The sequence below is a fragment of the Lonchura striata genome, chromosome 28 (genome assembly GCF_050655825.1).
Source record: "Lonchura striata isolate lonStrDom1 chromosome 28, ASM5065582v1, whole genome shotgun sequence".
In the NCBI taxonomy this organism is placed as follows: domain Eukaryota; kingdom Metazoa; phylum Chordata; class Aves; order Passeriformes; family Estrildidae; genus Lonchura; species Lonchura striata.
In genome coordinates this window covers 4,425,544-4,452,830 of record NC_140730.1, presented here as the reverse complement: position 1 = coordinate 4,452,830, position 27,287 = coordinate 4,425,544, and the positions used below count along the sequence as shown (strand labels likewise).

General features: G+C 54.3%; 1 protein-coding gene and 1 long non-coding RNA gene across 12 annotated transcripts; one reads left to right on the top strand and one right to left on the bottom strand.

Moving 5' to 3' along the window:
- Positions 1-1,190: 1,190 nt before the first annotated feature.
- Positions 1,191-16,251, bottom strand: MIER2 (MIER family member 2). Of its 11 annotated transcripts, none has more exons than XM_077788798.2 (13): positions 16,136-16,251; positions 12,195-12,282; positions 11,186-11,334; positions 10,597-10,722; positions 9,755-9,878; positions 9,004-9,113; positions 8,308-8,377; positions 7,305-7,456; positions 6,777-6,858; positions 6,592-6,686; positions 5,680-5,807; positions 4,548-4,684; positions 1,191-3,901 (listed from the first exon to the last, which is right to left on the bottom strand). In XM_077788798.2, exons 1-13 carry the CDS (start codon positions 16,142-16,144, stop codon positions 3,426-3,428), a joined length of 1,746 nt encoding a protein of 581 aa, XP_077644924.2. In that variant the 5' UTR covers positions 16,145-16,251; the 3' UTR covers positions 1,191-3,425. The 11 variants fall into 11 exon arrangements, with proteins under 11 accessions (XP_077644924.2, XP_021395785.3, XP_085418594.1 ...); XM_021540110.3 differs by having other exon boundaries at positions 5,575-5,807; positions 7,305-7,471; positions 16,136-16,216; XM_085562468.1 differs by having other exon boundaries at positions 7,305-7,471; positions 16,136-16,216.
- Positions 16,252-16,313: 62 nt separating this feature from the next.
- On the top strand, positions 16,314-22,598 carry LOC146765057 (uncharacterized). Its single transcript, XR_014950286.1, has 2 exons — positions 16,314-18,181; positions 19,086-22,598. It is a non-coding gene; the product is annotated as an uncharacterized LOC146765057 (long non-coding RNA).
- Positions 22,599-27,287: the final 4,689 nt, after the last annotated feature.

Below are 27,287 nucleotides of genomic sequence, written 5' to 3'. Positions count from 1 at the left end.
CCGGCCCGGCCCGGCCCGGCCCGGGGCTGCGGCGGGGCCCGGGCCGGGTCCGGCGGCTCCGGGCGCGGCCCCGGGGCGAGGGCGGGACCCGGCGCGGCGCTGCGGCGCCCTCTGCCGCCCGAGCGCCGCAGCTGCAGCCGGGCCCGGGGGCTGCGGAGCCCGGCCCGGACCCTGCCCCGGATCCCGGGGGGCTGCGGAATCCAGACCGGACCCTGCCCGGGATCCCGGGGGGCTGCGGAATCCGGCCCGGACCCTGCCCGGGATCCCGGGGGTCTGCGGAATTCGGACCTGACCCTGCCCCTGCCCCGGATCCCGGCCCCGACCCTGCCCCGGATCCCGGGGGGCTGCGGAGCCCGGCCCGGACCCTGCCCGGGATCCCGGCCCGGACCCTGCCCCGGATCCCGGGGGGCTGCGGAGCCCGGCCCGGACCCTGCCCCTGCCCCTGACCCGGATCCCGGCCCGGACCCTGCCCCGGCCCCTGCCTGGGATCCCGGACCAGACCCGGCCTCTGACCCTGCCCCAGAGCCCGGCCTGAACCGCCCCGCCGGGGGTCTGCAGAGGCCGGAGGATCCGGTCCTGCTGCTCGGTTTCCCGGGCCGAAAGCACCGTTTCGTGTCGAAGGATGCCACGGAGGGGAGGGACCGCGGTCCGTGCTGAAGGCTGCAAGCACAGCCGCGGTTCCTGCTGCTCATCGGGGCCTCGGGGAACCGCTCCTGTCCCTCCTGCCCTGGGCTGTGCCCTCAGGGGAGACCCGGGACAGGCAGGCAGGCAGAAGGAGAATTTAAGGAGTTTGTGATGGAGCAGAGACTGTGTGCTTGGGAAACACAATGCAGCTGCAGCAGGAACACTCCTCTTGCCTCCAGGAGCTTTTTCTGGTTGAAGTCTGGATGCACCCCTGCCTCTCAACACTCCAGGCCTGGCACAGGCTGACAGGATTTTAGAGGACCTGGGGCACCTGTGAGAGGAACAGACAGCTCCCTCCAGCTACAGCACGGGAAGGGAAAAACTCTGGGCCTCCTCCTAGGCTGGGATGGCATCCCTGGCACAGGGAATCCTGCCCTGCCTGGAGGAGAGCACTTGTGGAGAGCAGGAGAGGATCACAGCAGAGGCAGGGACCCCATTCTTGTTTTGCCATCATTATACACTGGACTGTTGCATCTTGGCCTCCAAAAAGAAGACAGACTTCTGGCTCACTTTCAAATTAGGTTTTTAATTAAATAAATAACGGCGAGGGGCCTTCAAGGCAGTGTCACTTCACAGTGTAGGGCTGGGGGGCAAGGGAGAAAAGAGTCCAGCATTGGGAGCAGCTCAAAGTGAATGTGCTTTGTAAGAAGGAAAAAAGAAAACCCCAACAAAAAACAAAAAACAAAACAAAACAACAACAAAAAAAAAAACCAGAACCAAACATCCTCCCCCTCCCTGTCCCAGCCTTTTTCACCCCTCTCCCTCAAAGTTATGTGGAAAAAGCGCTGCACTCATGTTGAAAGACCCCATGCAAATCTGTAAACAACACTGAAGGACATAAAGAGATTTCTGCCTCAGCCAGCTCCCCTCTCCTTTCACTAGGGCTTGAAATAAACCAAAAGAAAAAAATGGTTTCAGGAAAAGTAATGGAGGAGATGCCAAGGCCTGGCCCTCCCTGGGAGGGCTGCCTGTGCTCTCACCCTGCCTCCTCTTCTCCCTTTGGCCAAGGAGCTTCCTCTCACCCCCAGAAAAGGGGCATCACAGCGGGCAGTTCCACTGCAGAGCAGGCACTCGTGTTTGCTTTCTGTTCCCAGCAGCCAGGAGCAGCTGGAGGGGCGGCCTCTGCTCACCACATCTGGCTGGCAAAGCCAAGCCAGGTGAAGGCAGCTCCACGTGCCTGGGGCTCAGCACCTCCAGCACAGAGCTGGGGACTGAAGCAAACCCCTGCTAAAGCACACAAACCAGATCTGGGGCTTAGGAGGTGAGAGACAAGGTCTAATCCTGACATCCCGTGGGGCTGTTGGATGCTGTCTCCCTGCTCCTGCTGCAGGGCTAGGCACAACTTCCCAGGGCCAGGTAAAAGGAGGGTGCAGGCTCCTGGGTTTAGGTGCCTGCCAAATCCACTGCCAGCAGAGCCAAGTGCACAATCACAGCCCCAGAGCCTCCACCAAAACCCTCAACCCAAGCCCCTTCCCAGCTGCAGAACACATCTGGAGGACCCACAGCTCTGTCTGCACCAAAGCCTTGCCCAGCAGGTGAGTGGAGAGCATTTCCTGCATGGGAAAAGGAGAATGAGAACACACTGAGCCAGTGGCCAATCCCAGACCTGGAACACACCTGGGAAGTGAGGCAGCTTTGGATTACAGCACACCCAAGGACAGGCTCCCGTGGCTCTGCACAGCACCTGGCACCTCCCTGAACATGGCAGAAAAGCCACACTTTCCTCTCAGAACAGCCTGTTTTGTGACACAGGGAGGGACAGGGATGCTGTGCTCCCCTGCCTGGGACTGTGCTAGCACCCATATCCCAGGCATCCCGGGAGCTAAGCAACCTCCTCCCTCTGCTGACAAATTGTTGGAACAAACTGGGAAGTTACAGATCTCTTCACCTGCATTCTACCCTCTGGCACTTCAGCTCAGAGAAGATCAGGTTATCCCCAGCCAGCAGCAGCAGCACAGCTCCTGGCCAGCATCACTCTGAGTCTAGGAACTCCTGTTAGTCCCCAAGAAGTTCTCCCTGGCCCAGCACTGCATGGGAAGGTGAGAAGAACTCGAGTGCACAGGATGCTGCTGCACACGCAGCATCCCTTTCCAAAACCTGACACTTCTGCCCGAGGGCTGGGCCAGGCCTGGTCCCACCTGCAGCTGGTGCAGTGTCAGGAGACGTGGCTGCTGGAGGGGGAAGCAGCTTGTGCCAGCCTGTCACGAGCCACGGCTGCTGGGAGGAGGTCAGGGTGAGTGCTCCTACTGCAGCACGAAGGGCCAAGACTCGTCAGCCTCCCTTGGCATCGCCATGCCCGTCTCTGCAGGAAACTGCCCTGCAGCCTCCCAGGCTCTCAGACCCCCAGCCTGCACCCTCACCATGATGGTGACACATCCCTCTTCTCAAAGCACCTCTGTCCTCGGACTGTCCCGCTGGGGCCAAGGGACACGTCCCCTGTGCCGAGGCAGGGACTCTCTGAGCGGACTGGCATCACCCAGGGTGACACACGGCCAACTCAGGAGGGGGGTGAGGGACCTCCCCACTCAGGAAAGCCAGCCACCACGTTGCACAATTGTGTCAGGATACACTGGAGCAGAAAGGTGTTTGGTTTCACTGCAGCCTTGGATCGAGGAGGATGGAAAGACGGATTCCGACCAACAGCTCCAAACTGTCCCTGCAGGACAGTGGAAGTTCCAGAATTTCACTCAGTCAGGTCAAAGTCCTTGCTGGGTCTGTGACAAATTTGTGACTGGAGACTCTCACTGTGACAGAGGCTCTGACCGAGCCACAGGTGCTGGGCAAGCCTGATGAGCAGTCAGGAAGGTATTTACATCTCCGATGCCAATGAGACCGAAATCTGTGACCGATAAGGACACTTGCGCAGGGGCCACCACTGCCTCAGGGTCTCTGTCCAAATCCACAGGGCCAGCAATTAAAGGCAACCCCTCGTTAATGTCTGCAGGGAGAGTGAAGTCCATGGTTATTGCCTCAGCAGAGTTCTGCAAGGTCTCCTGCTTCTCTGGCAGTCCTGGTGCCGCGGGTGGCAAAGCAAAGAGCTCGGGCTCAGAGGGGGTGGCAGTGTGGCGTGGGCAGGGCACAGGGACGGCGCCCGAGGACGTCTCCTCCGAGGGGTCAAAGGAGCAGTTGGTCTCCGAGGGGGTGCTGCACTCGTAGCCCTGCCCCGACTCGCTGATGCTGCCCAGGCTGCAGGCCGTGCTCTCCACGCTCAGGGGCTCTGCCCAGGTGGGCACAGCCAGGAGGGAACAGAGAGGGGGACAAGGAAGAGAAAGCCACAGTAAGTCCACAGTAAGTCCACAGTAAGTCCCACTTAACCCCAACAGTATTTGTTAGATGGCACAAGAGTTTCTTTGTCACAGCAACCAAGATCCCCCGTCAGCCCCTACCCAGGGAAGGCAAGATGCCGACAGCAGATGGGAGGCCATCAGTGTTTCTATGGAAATTAAAGGAAACCTCACAGACATACTGCAAGATAAGCCAAACCCTAAATCCTATCCCCTCGTGCCAACAACCCCTGGGAGCTGCCCACACAAAGCCTTCATCTGCTGTAGGACAGTGAGGGAATGAACCCATGTGGGGCTCCCTGCAGATCTCGCAGCCAGCTCTGTGTGAAAGCAACTTGCACCAGACTTCTGAGGTCTGAGCCCAGCCTCTGGAGGAGCTGCCTGTGTCAGTGCTTTGGAAGCACCTCATTCAGGTGTCCAGTGCACAATCCTTTTGTTTTGGGAGTGAGCTAGGCCACCCCTTCAAGCCCAACACAGGAACAACTGTTTTATAAAGTCACCTCTGGTCAATGCAGAGACAGACAATGTCAGCATCTGCTGACACCAAAACTCCCTGGCAGATGGATAAAAAAGGGTTACCTGTGCTCTCAATTGCTATCTGATCTTGACCAAAGTGAGCATCCAGGCAGCCAGCTGCAGAGGGAATTGGTGGGGAGCTCCGAGAACGACTCGTGTTTTCCACCTCAACCCCATCCAGGTCATTGTCAGTGAAATCCCTGTGGGGAAAGAGAGAGAGCCTTGCCACCACCTGCTGAGCAGAGAGATGCAGGCAGGAGAAAGGGTGACTGGGATTAAAACCCATCCACAAATAAAGCAATGGGACTGCAGAGACATCACTAGAATGAATGTCCATCCCTCCCTCCTCTGCAGAGCCTGGTTTAGGCTCTGCCCTGAGGAGGTGATCTCAGGTAACAGTGTGGCCAAGACCAGCCCATGATAAACCAAAATGGGCTCTCCAGCTTCCTAAAGAGCTCTGCCCCCAGTTCTGTGAGCCTCAGCCTGTTCCAAAGGGAAATAAATACATGGGAACATCCAGTTTTTCATGAAATGACTGCAGTGGATCATTAGCGTGTCAGCAAAGAGCAAGTGATGAGAATATATTTTCCCACCCTGGGAAGATTTCAAATTGCAGGTATTTTCCTGTGTTGCATCAGAAATAGAAAAAAAAAAATCTAAGCCTTCATCTGATGTTTTTAATTGATTCAGCTTCAATATTTCATTTTGACCTATTAAGAGATTTCCGTTTCAACCTTTTTGAAAAGGTGTATTTTGAAAAGTACCTTCTGTAATTAGCATACATTTCAAAGGGAAGAATTTGCCTCAAAGGGAAATTAATTCAGATTCCAAACCACCAGAAATAAGTGCATTTTAGAATTTAAAAACCTCCCTTCCCAAAACCTCATCAAACTGAGCTCTTTCACCAAGTCAGCTCTGAATCCCTGTTCCCCAGTCTTTTGTGGATGCATTTGATTGAAACAAAACTGCTTTTGACACACAGAAAAGGAAAAGGAAGTCCACAGTTGTTTTATCTTCCCTCCCCACACCAACTGAGTGTTTGTGCTCTGAGCACGCCCCGTGCATCCCTCCATCCTCCCACCCGAGAAACCTTCTGGAGAAGAAAGCGCAGTCTGTTAAGCGGAGGTGCTTTGCAGCAGGAATCTTCACTGGGAGGTTAATATTACTAATTTTAGTGTGAGAATATTCCACGCACGTGGCTCCAGGGTGGAGGACGTACTTCTTCCTTCCTAGACGAGTCTGCTGAGTGAAGTAGTCGTAACGCTCGGATTTTTTCCACATGTAGTAATACTCCACGCACTCGCCCACCGACCGCGTGCGGACCTGAGGAGAAACACCCCAGTCAGGACAGGCACCCCCATCCAGGTGCATCTCCTGGAGCAAGGAGCTATTTTCCCATTTAACCAGCACAGAAAATTAGAAGTGCATTACAGAGATTTACATTGCTATGGACACATTGCTGCAGAACAGAAGCACGTACTGAGGTTTCCGAGGTGGCCAGAGAAAAGAACTCCCCACAGCACACAGCTGCTGTCACAGACCCGTGTGGGCCACACACACTCGTGCAGGACTTTCCTGTGCTTCCAGCACCAGCACACTTAGCAGAGAGAGCAAACCTGCATCCATTGTCACTGGCCAGCGTCAACATGCCTACAATTAACCAGTGGTAGAACTGGACTCTCTGGTTCTGCCAACTCCCAGCACAGCAGCATGTCCCGGGGCCCAGCTCTCCCTACAACAGCATCTGCCATTCTAGAGGACCCCAGGGGACTTTACGAAACATCCACATGCTCAACTCACTCATTCACAGAAGTACTGCAAGGGCTGAGAGTTTGGAAAGAACTTTTGAGACTCCAGAAAGGGCTAATCAGTAATTAACTGACATCACTCATGCAGGTCAGTGGTGTTTGTGACTTCTCCCACCTGGAAAATAAGGCAGAGCAGGGCAGTGAACAGCCCATCACCTGCTGGCATGAGTCAACACAAAGCCTGGGATTGGAACTCGGCCATCCTGAACTGCCTGTGTCAGCCGAGGCCCGGAGCACACCTCTGGTGCCCAAGCACCTGCCTCCTTCCCCTGCTCCTCACCTGGGGGGAGCAGCCTTACCTTGTTTGCTTGGATAAGGTGAAAGTTTTTCCCATGGACCCTAAAGCCATGTTCAAAATTTCTACATTCTTCCTCGCTCCAGGCACAAAGCTCATCTGTAGCAGAAAGAAAGAGTTGGGGGAGATGTGCACAATCTAGAAAGAGTTGCATGTGCCTTGATGAACCCAAATGAGGGGGGTCCTCACCTCTGATAACCTTCACGTTGAACCGTAACCTTCGCAGTGCCTCTTCTGCATTGAAGTTGCATTTCACCAGCTCGTACAAAGCCTGGGAAACAGAAGGAAATCACTCACAGCATGTACCTGAGCACCACACCACAAACCAGCCTGCTCATGACTCACATCTGTCTCTCAAAACTTCTGTTTCCCAGGAGCCACCTTGCTGCTAACCCCAGCCTGACCACCAACAGAGATTATCCCACTTTTTAAGGCATTGGATTACAAACCCTGGGACTCAACAGATGCAGTCCCACCAGAATCTAACCTGGCTAGCTTGAAGTAAACACAGCTGCTCTGAAATCGTTGATCTGCTGACTTTCCCAGTCTTCCCAATGGGAGGGTAACCAACCTCGCCAGAACGCAGCTGGGCACACACCCTCACTTATCCACCAGGATCACTGGAATTTGACCTCATTCTGCCCTCTGTAGGGTACGTGGCACTGCTGGGCCAGCACCACCTGGGTCTGTGTGGGCTGCAGGAAGCCCTGAGCTCACCTGCTCGTTGTCCTTGACCACCTCTCCCTCTGGCAGGCTGGTGCTGGACAGCTCGTCCCACTGCCGCTTCACGGCGCGGTACAGGAACTCTTCCACCTCCCTCTCGGGGAGGATGTTTGGGTCCCAAAGCAGCTGATCTTCATTCTCATAGGCTAACAGAAAAAGCACTGAAATAAGATAATCAAACAGAGAATTCTGCTGCTTTTTGAGAAGTGGTCTGCACGGACATGCATGGGGGAGACAGAGGAGGGAGGAAATCTTTGCTTGGTACTCCAGCTCGGCACTAGAGATGACAAACATCTCTCAAGGCACTGCATGTTCCCTCCTGATTTTGGAGGCAGATAAGCTCTTTATATCTCTTTTAGGGCCTTTGGCACGGGCTCAGCTTGTTTCCATTGTTTCAGAAAGGTTGGCTGACAAAGTTTTTGTTATCATATTCTCAAAGATTGCTGTTTTGATTAATTAATCCTGGCAAACAATCAACATTTTAGCTTTCTAAAATTTCCAGAAGCTCAACAAGCTGGCACTCATACTGCACTCATTACTGGACACAATCTGCAAATCAAGGCACCTCTGTCTAGTCTGCAGAAATCCCAAAATCAGAAAGAGATCACCTCCAGGGAGCACTGAATGACACTAACTCACTACTTAAGGAAGATGTCAGAGAGAATAAATCACAGCATCCCCAGATGGGTGTTCCTTCTCTTTGGCTACAGCTGAGACCCCCTCCTGTCACACCAACCCAGTTCTCAATGAGCTTCACCAATTCTGTCCCTGTGTTCCCAGTCCTATTAACTCAGGCTCGTTTCAGCCAGTAAATCTGATTGGCAGCACTGAAAGCTGCCGAGCCTGGAGATCCAGAGCAGGACTGGAGATCCAGAGCAGGACTGGAGATCCAGAGCAGGACTGGAGATCCAGAGCAGGACTGGAGATCCAGAGCCCATCAGAACCTCCTGCCAGCAGCCCTACCCCCAAACCAGGCACAAAGAAGAGGCTGCCTTACCTTTTTGCCTGTGCCTGTTTAAACGGAGGATGGGAACAGTGGCCTGGTACTGAGGTCCAACCATGATCTCCTGAAATCCCACGACAGAGAGGTGAGAAAATTGAAATGGGAAACGCTCCACGCAGGCTGTACTTCATGATTTATGGACTACACCACTACAAGGCTGATTTATTTACTGGTATCCGCCTCTGTCAGTATTGTTTCTAGTGAACCCTGACTATTTTATAGGGTAACTAAGAAGATTTACTGCCAACCAGATAATACTGTGGGGACCTTCAGCATTTACATAGTTTTAATGTAAAGGATCTATGGCAAGCAGCTAAGGTTGGAAATAAAGCAATGCAGAGGTTCTCCTGCAGCCTTCACAGCCAGGATGAATTTGGAAGACTGCTCCTCTCTTTAGAAAGAAGGTTCCTTCTCAGTAAATCCTGCTGGGAATACTGCAGAGCATTTCACTTTTATAGGGCTACAGCTGCAGATTTAATTTACCAAGGCACAACAGCCTTACTTTCCTTATTTGACACAGAAGATAATTTCAAGATTATATTAAAAACCCCTCTTGTAACCCACATCTGCCACTGCCACCCATAAAATGCAAGGCATTAAGAAGTCAATTGGGGAAATAGCATAGTGCTTTGATGTCATGCATTTTTCAAACTCAGGAGTGCCCCTTCCCAATGCACTCAGGTCATTTACCTTCTTACACTCATTGGATGGGATGGAATCCACCTCTGAGTCCTCAGCCATGGAGGAAGCACATGGTGATGAACATGGCTCTTTGTCTTCATCAGCAAGGAAGTTGTTTGCTTTGTGGGAAAGGAAAAAATCTGTAGTTACAAATTTTTTATTCTGTTCCTTTACGTTCCCTCTCTTTCCCTTAATTTTCTGTCCTAAAGTCCCTTTCAGCATGGTCTACAGTGACAAATTACCTGTATTTTAATTTTCTCACTTTAAGTAAAAGAATTTGGACACTTGCCACATGGATGGCCAACTTGGGGAAGCTCAGACTCCTTAATATTGCAAAACAGCAGAAGAAATAACATCACTTCGTGCAGAGTCCCTGTCACGTGCTTTGGCTTCCCACGTATATTCCAACATTTAGGAACTGCCACAATCCATCACTCCATTACTACTACTGAATTTATTCACTTGCAGAGATGTCAGATGAGGTACTGATCTTTCAGACTGCAATTACAGCAGGCAGCAAAACAATTCCCACTCTCTCAGTATTCTGAGAAAATTCTCCCCTCATCCCACTGCTCATCAACGCTCTGTCCTGTCCTACCCAAAGCCCGGTAACGCCTCTGCCATGCAGACAGTCCCTAGGAGGAAAAGTGGAAAATCTGATGTCAGGAGACTGACAAAATTAAGAGAACCAATTCTCACCCTCCCCTGCACATCATATGTAAAAGTGAACAGCAGCTACTTAGGAACTAGTGACACATACAGCCAGGCTGGTTTGGGAATAAGTCCGATGCATCGTGGGACGTGACGGATGGAGTCAGATCATCAGCTGAAGATTGTGTCTCCTCCTCTTCTTCCCCTGAAAGCAAATCCTTCGCTATTTGTTCCTTTTAACAACAACAAGAAAGTGAAAAATATTTTTAAATTAAAAAAAAATATACGAGGGGGAAGTGAGGCCTAGAGTAAAAGCATTTTTGGCCAACAGTGGCCACATCCACAGCTCTCTTCACCCTCCCACAGCTTGTCCAAAGACAGATTCTCTCTCACACTCCCACCACACCCAGACTATTTTCCCTAGAAGCACTTTAACAAGTGTCATGAGTGGCTTCCTATGGAAGCCAGACAGTATGAGCAAGCACCCCTTTCTGTAGAGCTGCACTCACAGCAAATATCTCAAAGATCCTGAAGGAGGAAGAAGGGAAAAAACCCCCAACCCCAAAAAACCCTCCACTTTCTACAGACTTGAGCTAGAAAAGAGGAGCCAAGGCTTCGTACAAACTTTGAAGATACAAACTTTCCACTTTCTACAGACTTGAGCTAGAACAAGAGGAGCCATGGCTTCATACAAACTTTGGAGATACAAACTTTCCCTGGCTCTTCACACACCAGCACGGATGTGCAAATGCTTGTAACCAATCTCCATACAGTTTTTACATTTTGAAACAGATATCCTTTCTCCCTTCTCCTCTTAACACCTTACACTGGTGTTTCTGCGCCTGGTGTTCCTCACCGGGACACCAGAACTAGGCAGGCCCCTTCCAACCCCTCTGAAATGGGGGAACCTCAACCCCATGTGCAGACACCCAGGCAGAGAGCTGCTCTCACCTTGTCCAGAGTCATGTCAGGGAGGTTGGGAGTGATGTCATTGCTCTCACTGTCCTGCTCCGAGATGGGATCTGATGCCTCATAGCCATACAGTGCGAGCAGCTCCTCAAATGGCATTTCACTGCTCTGAGCAAGAGGAGGACAAAGCTGCATCAGGAAGAGAACAACCACAAGAGCACCACACCAGCTGGAACACAGGCAGAGGCAGTCAGGCCACCTCTGGGGGCTCTGAGAAGCCTCAGGTGTCACTGCTGGGACTCATTGTAACCTGTCCCTCTCAGAGGTATGGAAAAGCCAGGAACTTTCACCCCAAAGCAATATAGTCTAGGGCATTTTAAAAATACCTTTATTTTTATTCTAGATTTCAAATAGGTGCCAGACAGCACAACTGTATTAAAGCAGAGGAAGGGAAAGAGCAAATCCCTGTACCACTCTTGTGCCTGGCCTGAAGAGACATTCCCTGTCACCAAGATCAATTTGTGTTCCACTGAGGTCTCTGTGGGACCACCCACAGCTGAAGTCAGGGCTTCACACAGCAAACAAGCAAATCCTCCAGGTAATTTCCCTTCCCCTCCCCTGCTGCCTTTACCTGAGAGGCATTGAAACTCTTCTCCAGCTCTTCTAAAGATTTCTGCTTCTCCTGAGTATCATCTTCCTCCCTTTCTTCCCTCACACCGTAGTTCTGGGAAAGGATCTCTGCCAGGTTCAGTCGATGATCAGCTGAGCCCATTGACACAACTGCAGGGATCAGAAGAAGTTGGACACTAGCACCACCATGGACCAAATCTTGAGATGCAACAAAGGCAGGGATGATCCCTTCTTGTGTGTGTGCAGATATGATAAGCCAGAGGAAGAGATTAGGCAGAACAGAGGGGAACAGAGATCCCAACTGGCAGCAGTCACTTCATCAGCACAAAGCCTGGTTCTGTGCACATTTGAGTCCCACAACTGACTGGAAGCTGGATCTGAAGCTTTTCTGGGTATTTGTATCTCACTCCTCACTGGATTTGCTAGTGTCACAACCTGTGTGCACACATTGCAGCCTTTCCTTCGCCTGGGGGCATTTTTAGGGTAATCACCCCTTACTCAAGAATGATCAAATAGACATCTGTAGGAGCTTTGGCATCACCCCTTACTCAAGAATGGCTAAATATTACTTTTTATCTCCTACTTTAATGGATTTCCCTTTGTCCCTTTTCCCTCCCTGCAGGCCCATGAGGTGCTTTTCTGGGATTGTTGCCAGTGCCATTGCACCTGTGTCCTTGGCCAGGGCCTTACCTGCCATGACCACGCTTGCAACGAGGATAAATCCTGTGGAATCTGGGAAGGGGTCTTGGGATACACCAATAAAAGTGAGGAAAAAATGGGGGAAAAGGGTAATCCCCCCTTACTCAAGGTAATCACTCCTTACTCAAGAATGACCAAATAGGCACCTGTAGGAGCTTTGGCATCTTTAAGCCTTTCCTCCCCTGTCAAACAGCATGGGAATCAGAACAAGAGGCTCGGGAGGTGTTGCAAGGAGAAGGGAAGTGATCCCAGTAACTTTGTTTCCTCTGGAAGCCAGACCAACAGAGAGAGGGAGGTGAGCCTGGAGGTACCTGCAGCGCTCTGAAGGGCAGGATCTCCAGGACATAGGCCACGGGCTGGGTAAGGAACCACCCTGGGGCTCTGCCGGCCAACAGAGGCCTTCAGGAAAAGAGAAAAACACAGCTGAGACAGCTCTCCTTAAAAACACACCACCCACCCTTCCACCCACTTCGCCCCACCAGCAAGGTCATTGAAACTCAAAGCAAAAGTTCCCCAAAGCCCCAGAGGCAGTGTTAGGAACTGTGCTGCTCAAAAGAGCTCATCAGGTGTACTGAGCAGTTCTTCCTGGCCTCCTGAGCTTCCCCTCAGCCCATGTGTTTCCATTCCATCTATTTTACCTCCAGCACTCCCTTCACTACTTATCCCCCCAGAATCTGAGACCACAGACCTTTTGTGGCTTAGATCTTCACTTAAAGAACAACCTGGACCCTCAGCTGTTACTCTAAACACACACATTGTGTCTGAGCACAGCATTTTTAGGGACTGACCCTTCAGAGAGCAGCCAGCCACAACACCCTGGCTTCTCCCTGGTGCCTCCACTGTACCCAGGAGCAGAGAAACAGCTGAGCAGGCAGAGCCCCAGAACAGGCACCTGCAGGGTGGCATTTGGTGCTCGGTCACGAGGTCAGGCAGCAGCATGGGCTGAGGAAAACAGCCCAGACAGAAAATCTGCTGCTCCTCAGGCTGCTGTGCGTGTTCATCAAGTTCAGCCTAGGCAGGGAGCAAACAGGTGAACAAGCAAAGCTTTTGGGTGACTGACAGCACCTGACTGCAGGAGAAAATCCCAGAGTCAGCCCCCAAGTTCCCAGTGACATCTCTGTAGGATACTCAGCCATCAACAATCTCAGCTCTGCACCATCACTACTCACTTACACACTTGGAGCCAGGACATTTCCAGGCTTCCATAGGAGCTTCTTACAATTTATTTAAGAAAACACAATATAGCCTCACATTAAAATCTATCCTCTAATAACAAAGCAAAGTATTCACCAAAAAAAGCCACCAGAGACTGTGGGTTCTGATTAAGCTCCTTCAGCTATCAACATACAGACTGGAAATTCCATAATAAGCAAGAAGATGCCTCCAGTCCATCATCCCCCAAGATAATCCCCCCAGAGATCTGGCTCCAGACAGAGCTCTACAACTGTGCACACGAAAAGAGAAGGGAGAAGTTATGGGATGATGAAAGGAGAAGGGGACAGACTCCATTTTGAGGATGGCCATACCAGGAAATGACTCTGTAAGTCAGGAAAGTGTCAATGTGCCTTTGTTGGACTTTGCTGGAATGTGACCAAGCACAAAACCCTCTTGGGATAAATCCTTCCAAGAAAACAAGAGTGGTTTCATGGAAGGGGTGTGGTGTACCCTTACTCCCTCCAGGTCTTGGACAGCCTACAGAACTCACTTTGCTCAGGCAATGATCTGTAGATCAATGGCACCTCCTTGCCTGGGGATCAATAAGGCCTCTGAAAACAAAGATTGAAGCTGTTGGCATGGATGGGCTGGCTTGAAAAGGTGTCAAGAATACTTCAGGAACAAGGAAATCTCCAATTAATAACCACGTGCTGAAAGGAGGAGGATTGGCCACTACAACAGCGTGATAATTCCATAACTAATCAAGAGTTTAATTCTCTGAAGCAGTAACAGAGCACCAGAGCAATGGGAATGCTGGAGTCACCATGGAATAACCAGCACTGCTCTGCTGGGGCTGAGGACACAAGAAACACACAAAGCAAATGGCCCATTCCATGCCCAAATTTGAATACATGTGGAACAGAACAATCCCTCAGATTACTCACAAATTCAGAAGACCACAGAAACAAGAATCAAAGGAATAAAAGAGAAAGGCTTAAAAATGCAGCTGATGACAGAATATTTCTGATTGCCCTGATTATCAATGCCATGGGATGTGGAGTTACTTAGTCTGCAGATGAGGTAGGTGCAGCCTGACACTTCAAATCCAAACACCACACAGGAGGCAGAAATGCAAGAGCATGGCACGCAGCAGAAACACAGAGAATGGTTCTGGGCCAGGGTGTCACTGCTCCTGCTGCTGCTGAGGGACTCCATGAGTTATTCTCCCAGTTCACTGTGATGCTGGAAATTTGCTCCTATGCCCATGGGTCATAATCTTGAAGGGTCAAAAAGGGAGATTAAATTCCTTTAATTTCACTTTACTATCCCCAGCACTGTTTTCTTCCTCCCAGCTTCTGCTGCTCAGGCATAAGAGTAACTTTCCTCTCAAAGTTACACTGAGGTTGGTCAACTACTCACGCTGATGTTTGTATTTCTGGGTGACTCCCGCACCCCCTCCTTAGGTGTGGACTCAAGTCTTTGAGCACATGCAATGAAGCTCAGCCATCATTTAGGACACACAGGGCAGAGGCAGAGTCTGAGCCCTCTGCCCTGACAAAGTAATTTCCCAGCATGAGGCCAGTTGTGTCTAACCTGAGAAAACCCTCCAGACTGATGCCACTCTCGCAAAAAAGTGAGGAAAAGAAAGAAATTTCCCTTTCCAGTGCTACCCTTCAATAACTAACATAGTTTCTTGAGCCAGTCTAACACATATTTCATATCCAGTGAGAAGCCTTCCTGCTTCCTCTGCCTTGTGCACACTCCTTGGCCATGGGGCCATTTTCCACAAACCCCAGCTGTAGCCAGAGGGAAGCTGCAGGGATGGAAAGAGATTTATCCTGCAAGTTATGTCTCTGAAAGACCGAAGAATAAACAGATGACAGAACACACAGACGACCTTCAGCACTGCCCACGAAGATCAGGGCTCCATCACACCTGTGCAGAGATGCTCCACAGCCAAACCTCATCCAAGAGACAGTGACAATTCCTGGATGTCCCCTGGACAGACCTCTCTGAGCCACAGCCATGCAAGGCAGCACTCTGGCCCAAAAACATGCCCAAACAACACCCTGGCAACAACCTTGGTGCTCCACCAAAGGCCAAAGCATGGTGGGTGGGCAAACAGGCCAGGCAGCACCTTCCTCATGTAGAATGCTGAAATAACCTGGAAGAGAAGCCCTGCTCTCACACAGATGTTGGCAGTAACAATGGGGATCTGAGATCCTGCCACAGAGTACCTGGAAATCTTCCCAGCCCCTTTGTTCCAAGTTGTGCCCACCATGAGGGTCATGCCATAGGAATGAAGTGTGCATGTGTCACAACAGCCATTACAACAGGTCAAGGATATTTGAGGGACATGGCAAGACCTGATGGGCAATGGCATCACCAGCTCAAAGTGGGACAGAGCAATGAGCACAAGACACCAAGGCAAACACGACACCAAGGCAAACACGACACAGCAATCGGGGAGGCAGTGGGGAGTCCCCACCTGGCCCCCGGGCAAGGTGGCGAGAACCATCCTGTCTACCCAAACCAAACCAACCATTCCCGACACCTTCTCAGCCCTCTGCCATTCCCAGGACCCTGACCTCAGTGCTCAGGGCGCCTCTCACCTGAGAGCCCCTTCCAACAGCTCCACACCCCTGAGCCCATCTCCAGCGACCCCAAACAGTGCCGGGTCCAGCTGGGCCACAGCCCCGGGGCTCCCCGTCCGTTCTGCCCCCGGGCCTTTCCCGCAGCCTCTCCCCCCGCGGTCCCGCAGCCCCTTCGCGCCCCTCTCCGGGCCCTTCTCCGCGGGTCAGGCCGCGGGGTGCCGGGGCTCTCCCGCCGGATCCCGCCCGGCCGCCCCTTCCCGTGCCCGCTCCCGCCGGCGCGCCTCGGCCCGGCCCGCCCCCGCCCCTCGGCCCGCTGCCGCCCAGGGCCTCGGCGTCCCTCGGGCCCCCGCCCCGCCGGCCCGCGCCGGCCCATCACCCCGCAGCCGCAGGACGGCGGCCTCGGGCAGCCGCGGCTCGGGGGTGCCGCTGTGCCCGCCCGGCCGGGAGCGGCCCCGGGAGCGGCGCCGGGCCCGGCGCGACCCCGGCGGCGGCGCCGCGCTCACCTCCGCCATGGCCGAGCGCGAGCGGCAGGGGGCGCGGGGCCCGGATGCGGCGGCGGCCGCTGATTGGCCGCGCCCGCGGGGGCGGGGCCCGGATGCGGCGGCGGCCGCTGATTGGCCGCGCCGGCGGGAGCGGGCACGGGAAGGGGCGGCCTCAGCGGCTCCGGGGCGGGGCCGCAGTCGGGGCCGTGCCGGGCCCGGGGCGGCCGCGGGGCGCCGGTGTCTCGTAGCGAGGGGTGGCACGGATGGAGGAGAGTGGAGGCTGCCGGTGCCCGCAGCAACGCTCCCCGAGTACCGGCTGGAGCGCTTGGTCGCTGCCGGAGCCGCCCCGGGACCGCGGCTGCAGCCCCTCAGGGAAGTGAATCCCCCGCGCAGCGCCGGTCCTGCGCCCTGGGCCGGGTCCCTCCGGTCGGAGCAGGCCCAAGGACGGTGCCCGGCTCCCCCCGGCCGCGGGGACGCAGCGGGGACCACACAGGTCAGACGAAAAGCCGTGCTCACCAGCCCAGCCTTCTTCATGCATCACGAAGCTTGAACCTCCAGGGAGCGCTTTCAGGGATCCTCACTGATCACTCCCGTGATTAAAAGTCACTGCATGTCAGAGTTCACAGAAGAGGGAAACAACGGCTGGAGCCCAGTGAGAAGGCCTATTCCAAGTTCCCATTCCCAGTTTCCAGTTCCCATTCCCACTTTTCCATTCCCATCCCCATTTTGGCTGTGCCTCGCAAGGACTGGGGTGTAGGTACTGTCTCACCGTTCCTTGCTGTGGCTGTGCTTCCAGAACCTCAGAGATGCACTTGTGGAAGCTGCCTGATGGGTTTTTCCAGCTCTGTTTAACTGGTGGTGACCCCATGCTTCCAGAGAACAGCGTTCCAGCACAACGAATGAACTCATCTCCAGGGATTCCTGAAGTGAATGGCTCTGCCAGGCTCCCCTCCATCCCCACAGCCCCTCGGGGACCCCCTGATCCCTCAAGGAGTCCAGCAAGGCAACCCTTCCCTCAGGGTGTACAGTGACATGGTGACCTTTGCCACCAGATCTCACCATACAAGGAGTCCCGTGGGGCATCATCCAGCTCATGCCAGTGCCTGTGCCCAGATCTGCCTCTGGCTGTGCCCACAGAGGCCTCGTGCTCAGTCTCTGGGAGCAGCCTCTCCACCCTGGCAGCTGGCTCCATGCTGGGTTTTGCTCATGCTTCTGAGCTCAGGAAGCAAAGTGTTATCAAGTGCTTCTGAAGTGGTGGTGGCCCTCGAGCTGAGAACCAAAGCACTTCACCAGCCTTTTGTTCCCTTGCTTGGAGCTGTCTGGCTCTTCTCAAAGGACTAACAGTTTGCAGATGCTGTTTGTTCAATAAAAAGGGTAACCTTGCCTCCAGCTTCAGGAAAACGTCTGCAAAAACTGCTGATTTCTGCCTTGTTCCCAGCAGTGCATTTGGGTGCTCTGTCACCACGAAAAACAGAGAGGTTGGGGGTTTGTGTCAAGGCCTGAGGTTTGGTTCAAGGCCTGGAGTTTTGGGTTAAGGTCTGGGAAGATCCCCACTGGTTATAATCCTGGAGCAGTGCCGTTGCCAGCTTCTGCTTCTCCAATTTAGTGTTTGCACTGACAGAACCAGGCTGAGTCTCCTCAAGCAGCTGCTCTTCCCTCAGGGATCAGTGAAACTCCTCTCAGGAGACACCTCCACTGCGTGGGACACCCATTTCTGTCCTCAGAAGGACCAGGCTCTGAAGGCAGCACATTGCCCATCCCTGCTGCCAAAGCCATCATCCTAAATCAGAGATTTTAGTGCCTGACATTTGGCATTCTGAGATTTTCAAAGGCATTTTAAAAAGCCTGAAGGGCAGTGGAATTCCAGGTGGGTCAGGCTCTGCAGGTGTTTGGGAGTGATTGGTCAGGACACTCCCACAGCAGCTCTTGTACAATTGCTGCTCTGTGGACAGAGACAACAAACCCCACATGGGTGAAGTGGCTTTGGCTGAATCTTGGGTTGATCTGCCTACAAAACCAGGGTGACCCGACATCCTGCTGTCCTTTCCTCCACCTGTGCCCTCCCTGGTAAGCAATTCTGCTTCTTGGAAAAGCTTTGCAACCCTGAGACAAAGGGCAAATTCTTTCTCTTTGATGCAGCTGAGCCACGGAGTGTTTAGCCACAAGGGATGGTAGATAAAGAAAAGTTTACAAGGATTAAAAGAGCAATGTTGCTAGGAGGTGTCAGTATTGGTAGAGTGTAGGAATCTGTGGTATTGATGATTCTGAAATTGCAAAAAGTCTCTGTCTGTCAGCCCCGCTGCCAAAGCAGAAGCCATAATTGGTCTGTGCTGTTTCAAGGCTGTTTATTCTGTTTATCTCTCACATGTTCTGCTGCCCTGCCCAGCTCTGTCCTGCAGGGCAGCGTGTGGGGCTCTGCCCTCAGTGGGATGTTACAAACATTAAATACCAGAAACTCCCTGGGCTGGATTTACAAGAACGTGCCAATATCTGTCACCTACGTTGGACAGTGTGTCCCCAGCCTGAACCAACAGAAAAATGCCAACACCACAGTGAAACATGGAGGGCATGAAGGAGGAGAAAAAGGACAAGGCACACCCAATTTCCTCCATCTTGTGCCCTTTGGACCCCTCATCTAGAATCCTAAAATTTTACTTTTGCATCTGTGCCACACTTAATTATTACTTATATCAAACACTCAGAGCTTGTAATTCATGCTGTAAGATTGAAAACTCTTTTCCATGGCCAGAGATCACAGCCAGTGTCTCTGGGGGCTCTGTCCAGGGAGTTCCTTACCCCTGCCAGGGTCCCAGACCTGCCAGGGCAGCCAGAGGGAAGCTCTGGATTCCCACAGGAGAGGACTGACTCTGCCCGGGAAGGGCGAGGTTTGTGTCCCGCCGTGGGAGCAGGATGGGCTCGATGCCGAGGAGGGCACAGACAAGCTCGGACTACAAAAAATTCTGTGTTTCAGGTCGTGTGAGGCTGCTGACAGAACAGCTCCAAGGCTCAACAAAGCAGCTGTGAATTAGGCTTTGGAGAAGCATCAGTTCTCACCAATGCTAGATGGAGCTCTGCTACTCCAAACACCGCACCCGTGCAGGCTTTTCCGATGAGTGTTCACACTTCTGAGCTGTGCGGTGTCTCAGGATCCGCCCTGGCTGTCAGCTGCCCCACACAGCTTCCAGGGGTCTTTTCCAGGTTTTCTGAGGCTGGGGTGGCTGGGTCAAGGTCAGCATCATGGCTGTATATTGTAAATGTAGGAGAACCCACTGGGAAGAAATGCTGATGTCTGACTCCAGTTCAGAAGGCTGAATGATTTCTTTATTCTAACTATATTATAATACATTAATATCCTATTTAAAGAAGATTCTAAAACTACAAACCTACTTTTTTAATCTACTATATCTAACTAACAACTCGTTGAGACCCTCTGTTGAGAGTGCAGCCCCAGGTGGGTTGGATTGGCCATCAGGCTCAAACAATCCTCACCAGAATCCAATCAAGCAATCACCCCAGGTAAACAATTCTCCAAACAGATTCCACATGGGAAAACAAGGAGCAGAAATAGAAATTGTTTTCTCTTTATTTCCTCTGCGCTCTTATATGAAAAATCCTGAAAGAAAGAAGAATATGCCTGCAACAGCTATATAGTTCCCTTCTCATCCTGTTCTCCTCCCAGCCTGACTCCCTCCCTTCCTCTTTCCACTTCATCACAACCCACAAATGGAATTTATTTACAATCAAAATACTTATCACGGTCTCTGCATGGCTCACAAAAATGAGTGTGATATCTTCAGATGTAAATCCAGTGCAGGCTTGGGCTTGCACAATTGGGATGAGTCCTGCAGGTCAGATGATGCCCAGGCTGCCACCCCAGGTGCTGAAATCCCAGCTGGCACTGCAGGGTACAGGCAGGAGGATGAGGTTTGACAGCAGCTCAAGTGGGCACCGAGGCTTTGCAGCTTTGCAGCCTTTGTGCTGCCACAGCTGCCAAATAAACAACCCCTGGGATGGCCAATCCTTTCAGGATGTCAACATTCCAAAAAGGCAGAGAGGACAGGAATGTCTTATCCCTCGCGTGCTCTGCTGTGTGGTGACAGCCAAAGGGACACCCAGGGGACAGCAAAGTCCCTCTGCTGCTGAGGGACACTCGGCTCGCTGGCAGTGTCCCCCTGACCTGCTGCTTCCCCACAGCTCCTGGGCTTCCATGGGGTCAATCCTGCACTTGGTGGAGCTCCTGCATTTGACATACGTGCTGTGTTTCTTGCTGGTGTCAGTAATTAATGGCAGATGCTTGATGAGGGGTGTGTGGAAGCCAGCCATGCCTGGGTCCCCATGCCCCTTTGCCAGGGCAGGGTCTCCATGTCCCCAGGAACCCCTCATCCACCTGGCTGGGCAGCTTGACCCCCTCCAGCCTTGGGCCTGTGCCCAGCAGCCCTTGGCTGGGCACACAGGTGTGTTTGTTTACCTGTGCCCATGTCCTAACCCCCTCCCCACCATTCCCTCCGTGCTTCCTGGGGGCTGTGGGTGTGTAACCCCCCGAGGGAGGGAGCTAAATGAAAGACTGCTGATGAGGAACTCATTAATTCTGGTGCCTGTCAGCCTCACAGGATGATGATAAAATGCTGCATCCTTCTGGAGCAGCGGGAGGTGGCAGCAGGACCGGGAGGGAGCAGCTTGGCCATCCCACACCCCTCCCTGCAGCCAGGCCCCCCATCCTGCAGCCTGACAGGGAGCTGCATCCAGCCCCCTTCCTCCCCTGGATCACCCAGGAGGGGTGGGAGTGTTGTGGAGGGGATAAAGGTGGATTGTGCAGCCACCATGTCCACCACAGCTGCAACCCTGTTGCAGCAGAGTTTGGAGGGATGTGTGGGCTTGGATGGCACCTGGAATGGGGATGATGCCCACCTTTCCAGCCCCTGGAACAGGGATGATGCCTTCCTTTCCAATCCCTGGAAAAGGGATGATAACCAGGGATGATATCCTCCTTATCAACCCCTGGAATGGAGATGATGCCCACCTTTCCAGCCCCTGGACCAGGGATGATACCCTCCTTTTCAACACCTGGAATGGAGATGATGCTCTCCTTTCCAACCCCACAACTGGAGATTATGTCCTTTGCAGCCCCTGGAAAAGGGATGATGCCCTTCTTTCCAGCCTCTAGAACAGGGATGATACCTTCCTTTTTAACCCCTGGAATGGAGATGATGCCCTCCTTGCCAGCCCCTGGAAAAGGGATGACACCCTTCTTTCCAACCCCAGGAACAGGGATGATGTCCTCCTTTCCACCCTGTGGAATGGAGATGATGCCCTTATTTCCAACCCCAGGAATGGGGATGATGCCCACCTTTACATCCTCAGGAACAGGGATGATGCTCTCTTTCCAGTCCCATGCACACACAGGTGCTTTGGAATGGCCAGCATGTGACCCCATGCCCGGGTGTGCCACTGCACGGGGTGGCACCTTCCCTGGACACCAGCCCGTGCTTCTCTGCCTGCCTGGACTCTGACAGGCTCTGGCAGCATTCCTAATGAATTCAGTGCTGCCCTTCACATCAAACAGCCACAGGAGAAGGCATTTCTCGTCCCCATCTTTATTCAATGTGCCAAACACGCCACTCCCGGGCCTCACACTCACAACATATTGTTCACAGCTGCAGCTTCAAAAGAACCAGGGGAGAAGGAGGGAGGGAGCTTGTGTGGGAGGCATGGAGCGTGCTGGGGCTGCTTGTGGTCACCAAGTCCCATCAGGGGGGAGCTGAGAGCCCCTGGACACCACTGCAGCTCTGCTCCCCCGGGCTGCTGGGACCTGGCTGTCCCCAGCCATCCTGCAAGGCCATGCGAGATGCCTCAGACGAGGTCTGGGGCTGGTGGAGCAGAGGGGCAGGAGGTGGATGGGCAGCAAGGGGGCTCTGTCCTGCTCAGAGCTGCCTCTGCCCCCTCCTGTTCTTCCCTGCTCCACTCTCAGCCCAGCCCATCCATCTTACAGGACTGAAACCCAATTAGGGTGCTAGGGAGGGGGTGGTGCAGCGGCAGAGATGTCCATTAGCCTCGGGGATGGAGATGGAGCGATAGGAGCTCTAATGGCCTCGCCAGGACTCTGATGACAGCCTGGCTGCCCCAGCTGCAGCGGCCCTGACGCACTGGGGTGACACCCGAGCGCTTCAGCCCTGGTTTGCAGCCCGTGACAGCGATCTCCATGCAGATTTGGCCTCGTGTGTGCTGAAGCCACTCCAACACCCACAGGAGCTGCCCCAGGGGCGGCCCAGCTGATTGTAAAGCTGCTCCCTCCTCACCCTCCCTGGTCCCATTGGAAGAAGGATATTTGGCAGTGGAGCCTGCTGTGCTCTGAAGTTTAATTAACCCTGTCTCCCCCCTGAACAGGCTTCCCTTCCTCTACTCAAATGCCACAAATGATCCTTTGCAGATGCTAATCTGCAGAAGGGAAAAAAAAAAAAAAAAGATTCCACATTTAATTGCAGAACATAAAGATATTACAGGGTCATTAAAACACCATGAATATGGAAATGAAATCCACAGGCATCCATGCAGATAATGGCAGGGAAAAGGGAGTTGCAGGTGAAGCTGAAAGGTGGGAAGGTCAGCTCCATCTGGATGCATCATTAACCCCACTCCAGGCAATCTCCAGTGGCCAGGGGGTGTCTGGGACCCGCAGCAGGGGGAGGGTGGTGCTGCCCCGGGCAGAGGCCAAGTGGTGAGGATGGGCCCTTGCTCTGGGGGTTTTGGGGATCAGCCTCTGCCTGCAGCTGCAGGAGCCTCCAAACATGGCTCAAACCCCTGCCAAACCTGGGCTGTGACTTTGGCCGTGGGACCCGACAGCCCAGGGAGGGATGCTCAGATGGTTTTGCTCTTCAGGGCCTCCTTCCCACCCCGGGCCAGAGCCAGGCTCAGCCCCCCGTGTGCCTCATTACTGGGTTGATCCCAACACCCTGGCTCCCCTCCACCCCGGCTCCCTCCCACTGCTCTCGCTGCTGGCTTGACACTGACGTGAGCTGCTAAGTGGAAAAATTTAATAGGGGCCTCGCTAATTAGAGCCGAGACACCAGGAAAGAGAGAGACACAGGCCAGGGTGGCTCTGCCACCCGGCTGCAGGCAGGGCCAGTGGGCAGGGTGCTGCTGGGCCACAGCCACCTGGACTTGGGGGCTTTGTGCCATGCCCAGGGTGCTGCCGTGCCTCTGTCCTTGCAGCCTTTGGGACGTCCCCAAGGAGCTCCAGCCCCTGGCATTCGGGTCCTGCCTGATGGGAGGCATGGGTGAGGAGGGCGTGGTGCTGTTGACACCTCCGGATGCTCGGGACCCTCCAGACCCCCAGCACAGCTCTGCAGTGTTGTAGTGCCGAGCTCCAGAGCCCCCCTGCCCTCCCAGCAGCAGCTTTTGCCTCCAGGGAGAGCGTGAGGAGGAGAAAAGCAGATCAGAGTTATCGCCGCATCTCCTCGCTGAGCTGAGAGCTAAATGTCAGACCACATCTGACACAGCTCCGAAGGGCAGGGCGAGGAGTCCCGGCGCACCCCTCATCTCGGGGGGCAGCTCTGGGGGCACCGGCAGCGGGGCTGGCAGCTGGGCACCGCCTTCCCCCGAGAGCAGAGAGGGGAGACGGCTGCCTCGGGGTCCCGCTGCCCCGCCTGGCTGGCACAATCCCAACCGCGGCCCCAGAAACTTTCCTCCTCCGGTTCCCATGGAAACCAGGGATTTGCTTCTCCCCAAAGTTGAGCTGCGTGCCTGCGCTCTCTGCCCGAGCGGAGCCCCTTCTCCAGAGCCCCACGGGACGATGGTTTGGGGGGAGCTGCTGCTGTGACTGGCGTGGTGCCTCGGTGGCTGCGGAGCCAGAGCCCGGCTGTGGAGCTGGGGCAGCACAGACCCCCAGCTCGGTGCGTTCCGTGCCAGAGCAGGGCGTCCTGATGGGGCACAGGCACCGAGCAGGAGGATCGGAGATCATCTCCTGCTCAGCACACTCTGGCATCTCCTCAGCTCAGCCAGAGGGAATGACCAGCCTGCAGGGAATACAGCCCGGCAGAGTGAGCAGAGAGCTCCGGCCCCAGCCATCGTGCAGCGTGAGCCCCTGCGAAGGATGGGCAGCGGCGGAGCCAGCCCCGCTGTGAGCTCCAGCCAGCTGGGAAGGACATTTGGGGAGCGATTTGAGACGTCCGTCGGCAATCAGAGGGTGTCAGCGCTCTGCTCACCTCCGGCGGGAGGAGGTCGGCCTGACGTCTGCTCTGATGAAAGGAAAAGCTTTCCCCATCCATCAGTCCTGTGGGCTGGCAGGAGCTGGCATCGGGCACCAGCCCTGGGGGCACTGAAAATCTTGAGGGCTGAGCTGCGGGAGCTTTTCCGTGGGATAAGTGTGGAGGAGTCAGATTTAGACAACAATGACTAAAACTGAGCTTCAGTAAAAATTAACTCCAAAGAGGGGAATGTTCCAGGCGCTGCCATTTGCTGTCGGTAAAAATAAACCTGCAGGTTAAACACAGCTTTTTCCTTCTGGGTGCTCACGTGCCAGGTCAGGGAGCTTCCTCCTGCTGAAATGGTTAAAAAGCATAAAATCACAGAGGACCAGCTCTGCCCTGCCCTGTTGAGCATCATCCCCATGGCTGAGGTGGGGTCCTCAAGGCCCCTCGGTACTCAGGGGTGCATCAGGGCTGGGGTCACCTTGTTAGCACAGTTTTTGGGGTGCAGCGGGCATCTGCTCCACATCCAAGAGCTGGAGGGAGCTGGAAACATCAGGTGGTTTTTAAGGCAGGGCCCATCCCTGCACCAGCAGCACCTCCCAGCCACACAGTCCCCCTCCCAGGGCTGACTCCTTCCCTCCACCTGCCATTCTCACTGGGGTTTTAATTAGTGCTCCTCTGTATATTCAGCAAGCAGGAGCCCAGAATGGAAATGTACAGGTGTCCCCTTGATCCAGTTTCCATGGTTGCCGCATCGAGGTGGGGGCTACATCTTTTTTTTTTTTTATATTTAATAATTTTATTACAGTGGCTTCAATCCACTGGCAAAGAAGGGAAGGGGGGAGAATGTGGGGGAATAAAAAATGCTGGATGAAAAGGCCATGTTCCCGTGGCTGGGCTTATTTGCTGTCATTCTTTTTCTCTTATTAGCAAGCGCTGTTTTCCAACATGCTCGAAGTCCAAGAGCTCACTAACGAGATCCCAGCTCTCTCTGGTGTGGGGGGAACAGCCCAGGCAGCCACGCTGGAGCCACAGAAATGTCTGTGGGGCCACCCCAGAGGCCAAGGGAGAGGAGCAGGATGGGCATCAGCGACACCACTGAGCTATGCTGATGTGTCCTCATCCCTGTCCCCATCCCCACGTCCCTGTTCCCATCCTGTGGGATTGGCCCTGGCATCCCTCACCAGCACAGCAAAGCCCACGAAGGTTCCCTGGCCACCCCTGAGCATCTCTTGGGGACACTGGGTGGGTGCTGCACTGCCCTGTGCACCAGGAGAGGCCAGGGAGTCCTGGCAGAGGTCCCAGAGCCCTGCCAGGGAATCGGGCTTGTGTTCAGGGACTGCCAGCACCACAGCCCTGCCCCATCCTGCCCGCTGTGGTGGCACTCGGTGACAGCGGCGGCTGCTCTGCGTGCCAGCACCAGAAACTCTCATCGCTTCCTCTCACCAAATCAGTCTCCATCTCCTCTGGTCTGACCAGTGCAGTGAGTGAACGTGCCCATCTGTCACCACGGGATTATTTAGCCCCGACCCTGCCTGTGAAAGCAGGCAAAAATCTTCTCTGTTTACCCGGAACTCGGGATGGGTTTCAGCTTTTGTGCAAGGGGCGTTAAAAATAACACAGAAACGGCATGGGCCCAGGAAAAATCCTCTCTCCTTGCACTGCACTGTTCAGCAAGGCTTGCCAAGTAGGAAGAAATCCCCTCTCCTCCTGGCAACGTCCCGCACTGTGGCAGGCAAACACACACGCCGAGCCACGGACCTATTAGTCACCAGTAAATGTTCTTTTCTCTCCCGATTTGTTTCCCTTTAAGCTTGATGTTTTCCTCTCCTGCTGCCCGGGCCTCGTTAGGCTGCAATTAAAGCCAGGAATCAAAGCGGCACGGTGCAATTAAAACTCGGGGCGGGATGCGGGATGCCCCGGGGAAGCCGGCAGCCGGCGCTGGGCTCTGCTCACGCCCGGTGCCAGTGCCAGGGGGCAGGACAGGCTCAGGAGGCAGGACAGGCTCAGGCTGAGCCCAGCCGAGCTCCGCCGTGAAGATCTTCCCTCGTTTACAGCGTCACCAGATCTGGCACCTGGAGGATGAGCCGAGATGTATCCACTCCCAAAACAAGATGAATTTTCCTGGCTGTGAGAGTCGTAAACACACGGAGCAGCTCACAGTGGGGAAGAGACGCCGCTCACCGTGCCTCTACACTGAGATTAAATCTCCATCGTGCCAGGGGAGGGCTGTGCCCATCCCTGCACAGGATCCTCCGGTCCCCACGGCCAGAGGGACACGCTGACTGCCGCTCACCGCGCCCTTCCCCATGGCTTTCCTTGGGGACAGTCCTGAGGATGCAGCTCCCACACCCAGAACCTGGAGCCATCCTGCTGGCTCGTGTCCCTCTGCCAGGGAACGACTCAGGGAACAGCCAGGCCATTGGTGTCCTGCTCCTGGCCAGGCTGGATGGAGCCCAGGCCATGGGCTCGGGGCACCGCCCGAGCAGGAGCATTGTCAGTGCCCGGTGAGCTGTGACAGCAGCTTGGACACAGCGTGGCAGGGCTGGGTGCTGCTGTGGAAGGGCCACGCCACCAGCATGCCGAGCCCCTTGGGCAGGGCAGCACCAGCCAGCTCCACCAGCACCCAAACCACTGCCACAGCAGCTGTTCCAGCCGAGCTCCAGAGCTGGTGTGCACATGGGAAATGCTGGAGCTGCTCACAGAGCAAGGCTGAGAGCACCAGAGAGAGATCCCCTGCACTCCTCTGTGCCAGAAAACAGCAGCACCCCATCGCAGCTCATCTCCCCACTGCTGGGGCCTGGCCCAAGAGCCGCCCCACGAGAGGCTGCCCCAGCTTTGAAAATAGATAGTAACGAGTGAGCGCGGGCAGCAGAAGTAGCAAAGCATATGGTAGGTGTTGGAGTTTATTCCTGTCGCTGAGTGGCAGCAGCGACAGACGGCTGGGGGTGGCCGGGCGAGAGGTTTTGGCAGGCGCCCGTGTAACA

Bases quoted from the DNA above. Each gene is read 5' to 3' on its own strand.
- MIER2 (XM_021540110.3), bottom strand. The intron at 11,335-12,194 runs GTACCTCCAGGC...TGATCCCTGCAG, and splicing joins TGCCCTTCAGAGCGCTGCAG to TTGTGTCAATGGGCTCAGCT. The intron at 9,114-9,754 runs GTATGTGTCACT...TTTCCCACAAAG, and splicing joins ATTCCCAAACCAGCCTGGCT to CAAACAACTTCCTTGCTGAT.